The sequence below is a fragment of the Tachypleus tridentatus genome, chromosome 8 (assembly GCF_004210375.1).
Source record: "Tachypleus tridentatus isolate NWPU-2018 chromosome 8, ASM421037v1, whole genome shotgun sequence".
In the NCBI taxonomy this organism is placed as follows: domain Eukaryota; kingdom Metazoa; phylum Arthropoda; class Merostomata; order Xiphosura; family Limulidae; genus Tachypleus; species Tachypleus tridentatus.
In genome coordinates, this window is record NC_134832.1 from 28,312,767 (window position 1) to 28,328,902 (window position 16,136).

Consider the following 16,136-nt stretch of genomic DNA (forward strand, 5'->3'; position numbering starts at 1 on the left):
TATAGTCGAGGATATTGTTTCACCAGTTGTATTGGAAACACTGTACAAACCAAGAAATGTCTCGTGGACGTCAAGGTTCTCATCTACGTATTGTACACATATTGCTTCCTGTTCGGCACCTGTAACATCTTGAGTGCCATCAACCATTAATGCAAAGGTTTTACTTTGCTGCACTTCGTGTGCTATGTTCCTCAGTATTTCATTCTGGGCCTGGGGTGATGTGAATGTGGTTTTCTTTGACAAGTAGGCCGTTAACTCAGGATTTTCCTCTTCCAGGAGCTTCATTAACTGCAGGAAGTTCCCCTCCGTATCAGTATGTCTACGTAATACTAAACCTTGACGCAGTAAGAAACGTAAACTTCTGAATATTTTGGCTAGACTTATTTTGTATTCTTCCTGCTGCTACTTTTTTCCATCATGTAGCTGGACAGTCACGGGAGTTACATCAAGTGAACCTTCTGGAGATATAGCGAATATGTGCTGAGAGGAGGATTGGTGTTCGTTGAATTTCTGTTTTGCCTTTTACCAGTTGCAAAAACCGGTGGATATCAAGGTACACTCCACTGGCCTCTCTAATTTCCCTGTTAAAAGGCCTCTATTTTTCGCCTTGGCACAATGAAAGCATGTGACTTTTTGAGTCTGATTGTCGAAGTGCAGCCATGGGAACTCATCAAACCACTTGCTCTGGAAGTTGATATTTTGAGATTTTGTTTTCTGTTGTGGTATTAGTCGTGCGTCTGGATGATATGGCTTTCCACACTGTATCTGTGGAGTAATAGAAGTTTCATTACTGCACAAACTTGTTTCATGATGTGCAATAGTTGCACAAGCGTTTTCAGACTCGTCCTCTTATTAACATGGTATTTCCTCTGTATGGCAAGTTTCTATTCCTTTGCTTGAGGTTGTTGGATTATCTGCATCTGCATTGTCACTTGTAGTACTTGTAACTGGCTTGCAGAACTGTCTAATATCGGAAAGTTTCACACGCTTACTTGTCATAATTGGAATCTGTTTCCCAGATGACTCAACAGGCTAAAATACAGTCTTTATTGAAAAACTCTAACGTACAACGAACGAAGATAGAACAGAATGGAAGTAGGACTGAACTGTACAATGTATTTAAGTCGAACGCGCGAACCTCACAGTGACTACCGAGCCGATCGACCGCCTGGGCATCGCTGGGACAATAATGTGTGCTAGTTACAACACAAGTAATTGCAAGTTTCTCGAAAAAATACTTAAACAATTACAAATATATTATGTTCCTGTTAAAGCTCATCAAAAGGCAAACACGTTGTGATATAATGTCTATAAGCACGTCTATTAAATAAAAACATCTAAACAAAAACTAGAAATACAATTCGAGTAGAGGCTTCAGGCCATTGAAATCGCTCCTTTTGTGTTCTAATTATACAAGAAAATACAATATTTTTACAATCTATGATAACAGAATGTGACGGTCAATCCCACTATTCGTTGGTAAAAGAGTAGTCCAAGAGTTGGCGGTGGGTGGTGATGACTAGCTGCCTTCCCTCTATTGTTACACTGCTAAATTAGGGACGGCTAGCACAGATAGCCCTCGAGTAGCTTTGTGCGAAATTCAAAACAAACAAACAAACGATAACATAATATATTGTTTTTTTTTACTATAAAGCATCAGCACTTTATTAGAGGGCGGTGATAATCTGAAATTACATGGATTAATGAGGGCCACAAACAGAGGTCTAATGAGCCCTGTTGTAAAATCGAGGCTCAGACTAAAGGGAGCAGAGAAGGGCGCGTCTGGATCCGAGCGGCCCGACCTTTCGTTAACTGTACACTGAACGTGCACTATGGTCAGCAGCTTCGGTAGCTAAAGAGAGTAAAGCGTTCGACAATAAAACCGGCTAGACATGCATAAGAACAAATGGCGAAGGAAAACCGCACAATATACACGTAATATTGATGCAGCTACAAGCTACAAATGGCCCGCCAGATCTAGATCACAGGAGTGTACGCTTGGGAGTAATATTTTAGAATTTCATGCTCTGTTCAATCTGTTGTGATGAAAATTTTACTTTTGTTTGTTTTGTTTGTTTTTTTGGAATTTCGCACAAAGCTACTCGAGGGCTATCTGTGCTAGCCGTCCCTAATTTAGCAGTGTAAGACTAGAGGGAAGGCAGCTAGTCATCACCACCCACCGCCAACTGTTGGGCTACTCTTTTACCAACGAATAGTGGGATTGACCGTCACATTATACGCCCCCACGGCTGGGAGGGCGAGCATGTTTAGCGCGACGCGGGCGCGAACCCGCGACCCTCGGATTACGAGTCGCACGCCTTACGCGCTCGGCCATGCCAGGCCAAAATTTTACTTAATCTTACACTACGTACAAGGCGTAGGTAGATTCTGTGATTGTGTTTGCAAGCCTTGCATGTATACTTAGGCCTACTGACTGATAGTTACGAACTATCGCTTCGATCGAAAAGCTTAGAAGCTCGTCTATATTAAAAATGTACATTTCGGTTACTGAAAAAGCCTACATCTAGGTCTAATTATGTAATTCGATTGGTAAGAATACGAGAATCACAAGAACAAACACACAATTTGTAGGCCTGTGATGCAATAAAACAATTCAACAGACAAAACTGTAGGGGTGATTGTATTCACCATACCCCCACCTAAAATGAAGGGGGGATGTATCCCCCCATCCCACCAGGATCTACGCCCCTGTTCCTTGCAGTGCTGTATTATGACATTCTGAGGCTCCATACGATCATGGTGATACAGAAGTACCTCTTGAAAATGAGAAACAATTCTTTATTCATTCAGTATATGAATCCTTTATTTATTTCACAAGAGCACACTACTTTACCCCCTGGAAAACTTCACCCTCTCTGAAAAAACAAAACAATTTACGAACGTCCATGCAGATGATAAAATAAAAAATTGAAATGAAGTTATTTTTTCTTTATTAGAGACTACTTACTGAAACCATATATTTTGAGGCCCTGAGCTGTAGCTCAGCTTACACCTGGCTCTGTGTCTAGACATACAAGGTTAAATATATCAATGACATTTTTTGTTAAAACCAAAAATTTCCGCAAAAACAAAAGAACGTCAAAGACATCAATATATCAATAGAGTGCTTAGTGCTCAAATGTTTGTTAGTTTAAGATGAAGAAACAAAAACATGTGAAAAGTATTTAATTCTAGAAATTTTTAAAAATCCTCGTGTCATGGTGTGTCATGTTACTGACTTGGCGATTACCTTTGTTTGTCTTTTGGGAAATAAAAGTAATATTTCAATTAATTGTTAATTATTAATTATGGATATATATTTATTTTCAACCATTGTAAATGGTAAAAATTACTAAGATTAAAACTGGTTTCGGTGTTTGTAAAAAAACATAGAATGTTTATTAGTTTTCTTCATTAAGTGTTCGAGTCATCTCGAATCTTCATTTCTCATGAAGTGGATTCCTCTTCACCAAACAAGAGTGTACCAGTTGCAGCAGTAATTTATCACACAAATAAGGAAATGTTTGCATGTATAATAGTTGGTACTGAGACAGGTGCCAAGGGCGTTTAGGAGGCCGTTTCCTCCTTTTCACTAACCTCTCTTTAAATATTGTAAGACATTGGCACATTGGGTTTAAATTTGCACGTGATTTTGCAATATGTAGTTTTATAGTGCTTTAAACTGTAATTCTGAGTGATTTTTAACTTCTGTATAAAACATAAAAATACCATGTAAGTGTTATTTCGAAACTCATTTTCACAGTAGTCGTAGTCACGTTACGTGGATGCTTCGATCAAGTTGTTTAGTTTTATATGCTGCACGAAATCCTTTTGTCACTGGTATTTTTAAAATACTGATGCAGATATAGATTAAGTTCTTAAAATTCAACAGGTAGATCAGACTTTAGGGGAAAATCTGCAGAAATGGCACTATGTTAATACTATAACACTGAAGACTAATCATCCTTTATTCCTTTTCTTCTGGCACTTGTGGTCCGGTATGGCCACGTGGTTAGGGCACTTGACTCGTAATCCGAGGGTCGCGGGTTCGAATCCCCGTCACACCAAACATGCTCGCCCTTTCAGGTGTGGGGGGCGTTATAATGTGACAGTCAATTCCATTATTCTTTGGTAAAAGAGTAGCCCAAGAGCTGGCGGTGGATGGTAATGGCTAGCTGCCTTCCCTCTAGTCTTATACTGCTAAATTAGGGACGGCTAGCGCAGATAGCTCTCGAGTAGCTTTGTGCGAAATTCAAAACAAATCAATCTGGCAGTTGTTTTGATATGAAATTAATTGGGCCCGTTGAACCAATTAATCACCAAGGGCTCTCAAAGGTTAAACAATCCTCCTTCGCCCCGCTCGTGGTTGAAAAAATGTGTGACTGGTTAATTGTAATAGAAGACTAGACTGTGGATAAATATAAGTGTTGGAAGCTTGATATGATTAATGAGAGAATCATCAAAGAAGGTATTTATTTAAATAACAAAGGGCCAACTCATCCTTTATTAAATGGTGTGTGTGTGTTTTTTTACAGCAAAGCCACGCAGGGATACCTGCTGTGTCCACCGAAAGGAACGAAACCCTGATTATAAGGTTGCAAATCTATAGACTTAACGCTGTCTCACCGAGAGACATCGCTATTAAAACAGAATTGTTCTAAGTCTCATAATACCGAAGAAGCTACTTCCTCTATCGTGGATCAGTCTAATGGCCATACATATTTGCTGTTAGCTGACATAGGAATAGAATTCTGCGAAGGATGACAAAGTCGGTGTTAGACCACATATTTTGACAAACTTTCTTCAGCTCATTCACTTCACGTGGATGTCGGCATCCAAAGACACGTTGAAGTAAACTAAAGATGGACAAAGACATTAGGTCTGAATCGGAAACATTAAAATATGTGTGAACAAATGGATTTATTGAGATTCTAATTTCTTCTACCTTTTTTCTTAACATACAAAGTACAGAAACAGAAAACATCTGTTAATTTAAGGGTATGACTAGACACTTGTGATCTTTCGCCACTTTCGATGCCTTGTTTTTATTGTCTTGTTAACAATAGAGAGAAAGTTGGTCAGCTCAATCGGTGTAGATTTTTAGGCTTAGAGCTCTCTTTTGTAATCAAAGCCTTAGTTTTTCAATTGAAAGTGTTGTATTGGGTTGGTTAGGATTGTGGTTGCGAAAACTGTTGTTGTCCTAAACATACTGCTGGGCTAATTCTTCCGTGTCTGTGGAAACATTGAAATGTTATATTGTTGGCTGTAGGCATTTTTACAATAATTCTAAATGAATATCATTCCTGTAAAGGGTTATGTCCTAGTCTGGAGTATTGAACTGTCGAATGATTTAACAATTCACCAAGAACCATGAGATCATTTGTAGTATCACGGCTCGTACCTGTAGTGACACACCACTAATTTAATGAATGTAGTTCATTCTTAGAAAGTATGAATGACTCTTGGAATTTACCTTATCGTAATACAGAATATTTTTAATTTTAAAAGTTTTTTTCTTTCTTTCTTTCAGCATCACTTGTACCAATTTAGCACGCCTGTGATTGGTTATCTTAAAACTAACTAACGCACTTCTGAGAAGTGTGTGTTGCTTAGTTAAAAAGGTCGGAAATTGAACATACGTAAACAATCTGAAAAAAAAAAAATTAGGACAAATATTGAAACGTTGTATTACAGCACATGCGCTACATAAAAGTGAAAATAAAGTAGTACTTGGCTTGTCCTAGATGTTGTGAAACTTCCACTGTACTGGTTTTTATGTAGAGAAAACGAAACACTCCTAGGAACTAAACTAAAACCAATTATAGTTCCAAGTGTGTCAAGTTGCGCCCTCTAAGAAACCTAACTAAAGATAAATGAGACCTATTAAGGATTCGATATAACATGTGATATAGCATTCAGTGGGAAGACATCTACGTAACCTTACAGAGTGCTTTTTGTCAGCAATAGAGTACAAGTTAACAACGCAATTTAAACAAAAAGTAAATTGCTAAAATGAAGTGTATTTTATTTCTTACTTACTTTTTCTTTTTGCTACGTTCCACGCAAGGTGGTGTGAACACAGAACGATCTTGTATCCATGAGTATCGTGCTTGTTTAAAGCAATGTTTAAGAAAGGAGTTTGATGATGCCTGTAGAGAAAGCTGCGAGAAAAGCATTTCATGTCAAGAGCTTGGAGGTAAGACTTTGTTTTTAGTTTATTATCATATTGTAGTATATGCGGTAACATTAATTTTGACTGTATATTTCAGCTAAAAATGACAAAAAAAATTAGTGCCAATAAGCACATTTTACAGTACAATGTATCAAACATTATTTTAGTTTAATTATACGAAAATACTATCTAGAAAAAAGATTGTACTGTAACAAAAGTATTGAGAGTAAATATATAATTCGTTTTAATGATATGAAGTGAAAATATATGATTTCCCACTAGCATACGCGAAAATGATGTCACACAAGGGACACCTAACGTTGCAGTTCGCGCAATCGTAATGGCAGTAAAATGTATGTATGCCATGAAATACAAGAAAAATTATGCACACTCTAGGTTACAACACAATAGAACACAAGAACTTCAAAAGCAAAAAAAAAAAAAAAAAAAAAAAAAGATTGCTACTGTTAATTTTGGTTTTATTTACTAAAACATTTCCGGGAACCTTTCGCAAGCACAACTGGTGTAAATAGTTTTTCAGACACTATTGAGTTACATGTCAGTCGACCAGAAGAGCTCTAGATTGAACGAAACGCGTCGTCGTTAATGGATATGAGAAATATCTAATTATTGAAAATCCTTAACGAATTATGTAAATTATGTAATTTTAAAGACGTAATAGGCGTAATAGTGGTGTTTTGTGACAGGTATGGTTTTAATTTTATTTTAATATTACGATATTAAACGCTAAAAGCTAGCATAGTAATGAAATCAAGCTGAAAAAGTAATATATGTGTACGTATATATAAATGTGTGTGATTTTAATCACAAAGCATTTCTGTTATATTACACTAAATTTTTAACTAAATAGTTTGTATCCATTGTTTGTAGTTAAGCACAAAACTATACAATGTAGTATCTGTTCTGTGCTAATCATGGGTATGGAACCCCAGTGTTTAGCATTATATGTTTTCAGATTTACCGCTGAGCCACTAGGAGCATAATTAAACGCTCGTATACCGCAGTTTGTAAGTTATCTTACTGTCACTAGATAGTAAGCTTGTTTGTTTGTTTTGAATTTCGCGCAAAGCTACACGAGGGCTATCTGCACTAGCCGTCCTTAATTTAGTCATCACCACCCACCAACAATTCTTGGGCTACTCTTTTACCAAAGAATAATGGGATTGACTGTCACATTATAACTCACCCACGGCTAAAAGGGTGAGCATGTTTGGTGTGACGGGAACTCGAACCCGCGACCCTCAGATTACGAGTTGATTGCCTTAACCAACTGGCCATGCCGGGCCAAACTTAATGCATTTGGTGAAGTAGTTTTAATTATCTTAATAATCGTATGTAGTTCAGGCTATATTATAGCTTTTGTACTCGTATTTTATTTTTTATTCGATAAATAATATTTTGTATTCTGTGTCACTATACACCTTTAATGTAAAGGCATTCTGAAATACAGTATTTGTAAGTTTAAAATCAAAGTGAACCACATAGGTGTTCTGATCCGTTCAGTCAAAATACAAAATATGCCAAATATCATACATCTGCTGAGTTAAACGTTTGTCAAATATCAATTTACTCCACTAAAAGATTATGCTTTTAAAATGTTGTTTCACGGTTCTCAGACTGTTCGTTTAGAGTTTGAGGGGGGGAAATGACATTTATATATCTCGTAAACACTGTAGGATAATGAAAATTGTAATATTGGAGAAACTTAATAACCTGAACGCTTTGAGATGGCAGTCTTTCTTTCTTGAGAGATTAACATAAATTGAGCTGGAAATATAATAATTATATATATGTATATATACCCAATAATATGTTATTATATACCTAGTATGACATTGTATTATATAAGATATTGTTTCAGCTTTTAATTTTGTTTTTGTTTCAGAATGTCCAGAACACCATGTTCAGCCATGTTTATTTCTGTTACCATCCTTTCCAACGGCGTGTTCATCAGACCTAGAATGTCCCAAGTCCCATCGATGTTGTAGGTCTGGCCAAATGGGCTGTAAAACGTCCTGTGTTGAAGTGTGAGGGTTCAGAAGTTTATGTGAATGTTCTATGTGAGACATTTCTTTCGGTGTGTTTTTTATGATAAAATCAAAACTGCTCTTTCTGTTGAAAACATTTAATAGTGTCTAATTCAGTACGACCCGTAAGACTTATTGTGTAATACGAATGTATACACTTAACTGTAATCACTAATAAATGAATATTTCTATATTTGTTACAATCGCTCATTTTGCCTTAAATTGTTGATTGAAAAAACAAGTGCACACTATAATCGTGTTGTTTTTACAGAATATTGACACGAATTATTTATAATGAAAATGTAAACGTAAACATAATATTGTTAAACTCTAAAAGCCGTTGTAACGGCGTGGCTTTTGTGCCTGCTCTTGGGATTTACAAGAAGCGTGTTGTGTCTAAAATGTTTTAAAATAGAATTTTCTACACGGCTTTTTTTTTATTAGTAGCGGTTTCATTACCTGAAAATACATACCTTTGACTAAAATACAGAACTAATCTGTGTCGTGTTCAAAAAGCATTAGCTCAGGAAGTTATCTGCCAAGGTAAGGACAAAATATCGGTGTTCTTTATGGGCGATCTCCTATCAAATGTTACCCTGGAATGCTTGTTTGTTTTGTGCTAGCCGTCCCTAATTTAACAGTGTAAGACTAAAGGGAAGGCAACTAGTAATCGCTATCTACTACCAACTTGAACCCGCAAGCCTCGGATTGCAAGTCAATCGCCCTAACCACCTGGCCAGTGTTAAGTGAAATGGAAGTAACAAAACCGAGTGGAGGTGCTAGGTAACGTCCGTTGCACCATTTTCAAAAGCAGCTACATAGGTACTAGCAGATTTGAGATCGTTGATTGAGGATTGTACATACAGTCTGGACTAAATGTAGTTACAACTACTAGTGATTTGTTGTTTGGGTATGTTGTTGTAAATCTGGCAAGAAAAAGAAAATTCGATTTTTTTCATTTTTCCATTGATGGTGCCCGGCATGGCCAGGTGGTTAAGGCAATCGACTCGTAATCTGAGGTTCGCGGGTTCAAATCCCCGTCACACCAAACATGCTCGCCCTTTCAGTTGTGAGGGCGTTATAATGTTATAAAGAATAGCCCAATAGTTGGCGGTGGGTGGTGATGACTAGCTGCCTTCCCTCTAGTCTTACACTACTAAATTAGAGATGGATAGCGCAGATAGCCCTCGAGTAGCTCTGCGCGAAATTCAAAATAAACCGAACCAATACATACATAAAAAGTGACTATCAAAAAATATGAGAAAAATAAAAAAACTGGACATTTTTAGCTTATTGACCAGAAAGTTCCTCTTAATAAATATTCGGAATTCTAATTTGTCTCATTTTTACCAGTTATGTATACATGATATTTATCTTTGCATATATTTGTGATTTACTCAATTGTTACTTTACACTGATGCAGATTACAAATTGTATTTAGCTATTAGTTCTATCTTGTTTGAAGGCTAAAATACATTATTTACTGTTCAACCTACTTGTCATGGCATCGTTAAAGCCTCTGAACACAAAATTCTTAAAGTAGTTGTTGAAAGTAAAGGAATATCATGTCAGAAACAAACTATTCATTACAGATGTCTAGGTCTATACAACTGTAAACTTATATCTTGAAATATATAGAGAAACATTCTATAAAACTGTGAAAGGATTTTGTTTATAAGAAATACCTGTTAAATGTGTGCACAAATCAAAGTTCAAACATTTCATATATTTTTCTTAGTAATTTATCCAAAATATCAATTTTTAGATATTTCTGGGTTAAAATTTTTGAAATATAGTTATAATTATTGATTTAACATAAATTGTTATATTTATTACGCAAGTATGCTCTTGGTGCTTTTTTCAACTTCTGAGAGCTGTCTATTGGATCAGGTAGAGTTAAAACTAACAAAAGAACAGGGGCGTAGATTTTTTACACCCGATGAGGGGAGATGCTTTTTGCAACCACTTATGTGGACTGTTCAATTTGCAAACTGGTAATCTCTGATTACGTGAACCTGAAAGCTGGAAACATGCAGTCACAGAGTAATCTTGTTGCCACGATATTTCAAGGTTTTCATGTAGGTTTGTATGAGTGAGGTGTTGTGAACAGTTTTCAAAATGTTAATAGAATAAAGACAAATGTGTCATAAATTAACTGCGACATGAATTTATTCCTGCACACTGCACAGTATAAAAGATGACCATTATACTTGACAAGGTTACTAATAACGTTTATTGCATGAATTACGTTTTCAAATATTAATAAAATTAGTAATTACCCTTGATAAGTTTATATCTACTGAAAAACTGTTCGTGTTGTTTGATAAAAATAATTAAAATGTCTTTGCGAACTCTTGAAAATTACACATCAATACAATGTAGCACATAACTATTCATGCTTTCCATTGAAGTAAGATTCATTTAGTCCTCTAGTCTACATGTTCCCAAACGTAGACCTCCTGTTTATGAATTATTTCATAAGTTCTTTTATATTTATCTTGTCGACCTCATCTTTGTGAGTGTGACAAACTGCCACATGGTTGAGGCGGCACTGAGACATAGTTGATCTTAACCACGTCTTCAACCGTCTTAATGCAGAAAAGCTGCGTTCACATTCGCAGTTGGATACTGGACATACAAGCAACATTTTCAGAGAAGAAACACTTCACTAAACATCTGCTGGCTTGTTTCATGCATTTTACAGTAAGCATCCTTCGCATCTTTCAGAGAAACTGCTTTTGTTGTTCCTTTGAACATGGGCAACTAAAACTCGTACCGTTGTGCAGAGATTTCTGGATAGAAGTTTATAACCGAGTTGTCAATCTTGCCAGATGTTCTCAAATGCCAGATATTGCCTCAAGTCATTGTAGTCTACATTGAATCTAGTGGTCAGATGTTCTATGACTGTTTCCACAAATTCAAAATATTAGCTTCTGTAATAATCTCTAGCTGTTACAGAATGGTGTGCTGAGCCATCACCTGTGATCCTTCTGGGGGATCTGCAAAAGCGTGGTACTTCAATAGGCACCAGATATAGGGAAGTTACCTTTTTCTCAGCTTCATCAAACATCTTGTTGTAATTTTCCTCTGTTTGCAATACACGCAATTGCTCAACTGTCATTGCAGATATTCAATCATGTCAGATATTGTCGCTGATTTTGCTTATAATGCACGGTTTAGTTCCTCTAATGCAGCTAGTGCATCAACAATCCTAAAGCTGTCTTTCTTTTGTCAAATCTGTCCAGCAGACCTCGTGCTTTCACTGCTACATCTGATTTTTCATTTGATAATTCAGAAAAAGAATGAACAATGTCACTGTAGTGATCATTAGCACATGTAATTGCAGATAGGCGGCACAACCAGCGTGTTGAACACAGTGGGCGGATGTATTTAACTGGACCATTGTGGCTGTCTGACGATACAATATTTTCCAAGATTGTCTTGTACTTGCCTGACCTCTGAAGCAAGATACCAAGTTCACGTACCCACTCGATAGAATCTCGAACACATTCACAAGCTTCAACTGCATGTTGCATTGTTAAATTAGCCTTGTGTGCTCTACAGTGAAAAAACAGGTCTAATTATGTAATTCGATTGGTAAGAACACCAGAATCACAAGAACAAACACACAATTTGTAGGCCTGTGATGCAATAAAACAATTCAACAGACCAAACTGTAGGGGGATGACTGCATGCATCATCCCCCCACCTAAAATGAAGGGGGATGTACCCCCATCCCCACAGGATCTACGCCCTATCGGAAAAAAGCGCAGTTTATCCAGTTTTTTTTTTTTTTGTTAAAAGTAGTTCAAGATATTTTTATTATAATGTGTTGAAATATATATGATTGGTGAAATAATTAGAAGTAACTTAAAGTCACAGACAACAGTGTAGATAACAAATGTGAACTTGGTGTACCCAGTGTTTCATTTGGATGTGATGGAATATTTTGAATCTTGCAAAATAAAATATTTAAATAAATACACACAGTTTTGCTGCAAAATTTGTAAACCATATTTCAGTAGAAGGTACAGTAAAAATATATGAAATTCATGATGAAACTTTATAAGCTGCACCAAAAGCTTGTGTTAAACCAGAAGAAGATCCTTTGAGATACATATTATAAATCTTAACAGGTTTTAATGGTTAATAGTTATTACTGATACTACCTATCCTGAGTCAGCTCATATGCATAAGAACAAGTCAAATCTCGATTCCTATTCCTTCCTTATGATAAGCAAATGGTAGAGAGTGAAAAGAGGCTGGGTTGAAGGGTAGGTTATGTTGTCTGTAGGTTGAAAGATAGGCAACATAGGTAAAGAAAAAGGTCCAATAAGGCTTGGGGATCAGAAAGCTCACAGATATGAAGAATACCCTTTCTCTGGGCAGTATAGGATATGAATACACATGAGACGTGAATAAATGCCACTTGGCCAAGATACATTGTTCTAATCTAATTTTACAGTAGGTCATTGTTGTAACTAAGTAGTTATGATATTTTTAAACCTTCACATCTAAGTTTTTGACCAGTCGAAATTCACTTGACTTCACCCTCTTAATTTGGACTACATAAGGTCAAATTTTTTATGCTTCTATCTGTCAATCGACTACATTCTTCATTTAGCTAATGGGTTTCCATTCCACCTTTCCAAATATGTCCTCAAAAAATTCTCTGCTACATGGTGGACTACAGACAGAATGGGAGAACTTAGTAAAGAGGAACCAATTTAAATGAAAACATTAGTAGGGGCAGATCAGCTAATGAAAATTCTTCCCAGTATCCACCAGGCAATAGAGATGTCAAACATTAAGTCTGAGTTCTACCAATATTGCCCCCATTGGAACAGCGGTATATCTATGGACTTACAAGACTAGAAAGAAGGCTTTGATACCCGTGGTAGGCAGAGTAAAGATAGCCCAATGTGTAGATTTGTGCTTAATTAGAATCAAATCTATCAGTATCAGAGGAGTTAAGACAAGGGGCGAATCAGGAGTTTTATCATCGAAAACTTGTGGTAACATTTCTTAATGTACGTTGTATAAATGTAAAGTTGTTGTTTTTTTACTTTTTTGTTTTTCATCTACGTAAGCACGTATTTCAATACTTGAACTGTGAAATCAGTGGCTTCTAAGTGTATAAGTTTGAAAGGATTTTCTTCCATAGGATTTTGTGTTGTTGTATGTGAAACTGTTTGTAAACATGCACGTACATTTAAATATCATACATTAATTTTATATCACTACTGAGTTTATTCTCGTTTTATATTTCAAATTTGGAATTTGGCCTATTTTTTCTGCGATTTGCTTCTGAGGGATATGTTTTAATATGTATATATTCTGTAAAAATTTTGATTTTGTGTTAATAATAAAGTTTTTTTATTTTTGTTTATTTGTGTATACCATTATCTCACTACAGAAAGTTCATAATTATTGTATCTTGTTTGTTTCTAGTCAAGCACAAAGATACAAATAAGGATACAGATATGGAAATTTAGACGTAACTCTATCAAGAAACAACTGCTTCTCTCTTGGTGTCGTTGTTATCAATGTCGTGAGCTATCAATACTCGTATTTGAGCGTTATAAGCCTTCAGGCTTACTGTTTTGCCACTATGGGTGGGATTAATGTACTTTGTATTTATCTACATAGAAGTTTGTTATTGTTTATATGCTTATCATTTCTGAAAGGCTTAATTTTTATTATTTCATGATGCCAAATCTTTGTTAAAGAGACTGGTTCTGTATCAACGTGTACTAGTATCAATGTTAAAAAAAATCGATAATATATCGAATTTTCTTTCTTACGTTATTTTGATATCAATGTTAGGTGTAAGCGTTTAAAACAGTAAGAAAATGATTGCACTCTTTGACCAGGTCACGAATGTAAAGTCAACTGGTTTTAAAATTAAGTTTAATTTCTCGCTTGAGAACAAGTTGTAAACCTAGGGGAGAAAAAGTGGAGTAAGCATACACTTCTACCTTATCAAATTAATTTATAATTTGTCAACATATTCCACTTCATATTTTCTATACAGCTTTTGTATATCATCTAATCAGGAACGTTGTTAAGGCATCTTAATTATAGTTACCTTTGTTCCTTTGTCATTTTATGGAGATAATACACGGTTTACCCTTAAAAGGCTTGGCTGTAATGCTGTGTATTATGCAAGAATTTCAAAAGTCATTTTCATACAATGAAAGTCCTGGTGATGTCTTGATATTATGAATTTATGGCCTATCCTAGGTTTTAACCAAGTCAGATAGGTAACACTGACCGTTATGGGTAAATCTGACGTTTTTCTTAAATAAGAAATGTTAGATTTGTAGTACAGAAACATTCTATATGTTTTCCACAACCTTAGTTTAGAAAAAGAAAAAAGGTAAAATTTTCAAACTTTTTTAATAGAACCTAAATGAAACATGGAGGTCTTTAAGTGAGTTTTACCTTTCACTTTCCTTGAGGAGCAAATTAGGTTAAATGAGATTTAACAGAAAAAACCAGAGATCTGAGTTATTCTTGTTAGAGATACCAGTGTGAGCTGAAGACTCGCACTTTATCTTCATCGTTTGTAGGCTAATTGATCTAACAAGAACCAATCACTGCTTTCTTCCTTTGTCAGAAACTTGAGAATTTATTGATATATTTCAGACAGTGTTGGAGTGTGTGCTGGTTTTTCACATAGATTAAATACAGATTTTTCCATGAGACGTACAGAGACTTTATACAGACTTTAGATATAGTGACAGAAAAGCTGATACTTTTTTTTTTATCTAACATTGCATGAGCTCTTAAAGTTCTCTCGTTACGGTTGTGTATTTCTGCAAGTTGGTACCTTTCATTCATTAAAGAAAAAACTTCTGAAGTTCTCGTGCTGTGTTAGGCGCTCACTTTTGGTGAACAGCGATTAGCTTTATTTGTTATTTATTTTTACTTTATCTAAAGTAACCACCATAGAGCTCTTGCTAGGCCTTGAATTTGTTTACATTTGTCTTATGCGAATAATTTTGACCTTATTTGATTTTAAGTTGTGAAGTTCTAGTATTTTCATGTCAAATTGATTCCTTAAAAGAATATTTGCTTTGCTGTATATAATTAGAAGATCGGTAGGCTATATAAAGAAGTAATACCGAATTTAATTAAAATTAAATTGAGCATTGACTCTGACATTGATAGAGTTGTTTTTATGTGAAGTTATTTTCTATATGTTAAAATGAGAGTGCCATAATTTAAGTTAGAGTTATTGTTATTCATTATTTTCATTTCACGCAGTCTAACTTATGAGGGGAGCTCATTGGCCAACAGAAGTATTTTTATGTTAATGTATTCATTATCGCTTTATGTTTAAGCTTCAAATCACACATTCATTTGCTCATGGTATTGTATCATGTCAGTAAAGTGTTGTTTAAATGTCAAAGGTAAACCATTCAATATTTATTCCTGGTATAGTTATGTGTCCTGTCTTTTCCTTTGTGACTGAACTGTCTCAACATTTTGGAAACTTACTCTCATGCCCGAAATCTGAAATAATCTAATTCTTAGGGTTCTAACGTTTTTCCTTTTTTTGTTATTGTTGTTATTACTTATTTTTGAGATACCACAGCTATGAACATTCATGTACCCTTATAGAATGTATTGACTGGCGAGTAAACATCTCGAGAGAAGGAATCTTCTTTAATCTACTTGTCATCTGCTGGGACAGCGTTAAATCTACTGACTTACAACGCTAAAATCAGAGATATGATTTCCCCTTGGTATAATCAATAGATAGCCCGATGTGGCTTCGCTATAAGAAAACACACGCGAACCACTTACTTCTCCAGTGAAAAACAACTTAGTAGTATCTAGAAGCAAGAACAGATACAGTATTTTGTTCTTTAAAGAATAAAGTGTTTTCATTGGTGCTATATTGGCCGTTT

The 16,136-nt window shown here is 35.5% G+C and overlaps 1 protein-coding gene across 1 annotated transcript; it reads left to right on the plus strand.

The window, feature by feature from the left end:
* The first annotated feature begins 5,831 nt into the window (after positions 1-5,831).
* On the plus strand, positions 5,832-8,413 carry LOC143224117 (uncharacterized). The gene is made up of 2 exons (XM_076452573.1): positions 5,832-6,196; positions 8,079-8,413. The coding sequence occupies exons 1-2, from the start codon at positions 6,013-6,015 to the stop codon at positions 8,222-8,224; spliced, it is 330 nt and encodes a 109-aa protein (XP_076308688.1). The 5' UTR covers positions 5,832-6,012; the 3' UTR covers positions 8,225-8,413.
* The last annotated feature ends 7,723 nt before the right edge of the window (positions 8,414-16,136 follow it).

Bases quoted from the DNA above. Each gene is read 5' to 3' on its own strand.
- LOC143224117 (XM_076452573.1), top strand. From the start codon at position 6,013: ATGAAGTGTATTTTATTTCTTACTTACTTTTTCTTTTTGCTACGTTCC. The intron at 6,197-8,078 runs GTAAGACTTTGT...TTTTTGTTTCAG, and splicing joins TTCATGTCAAGAGCTTGGAG to AATGTCCAGAACACCATGTT.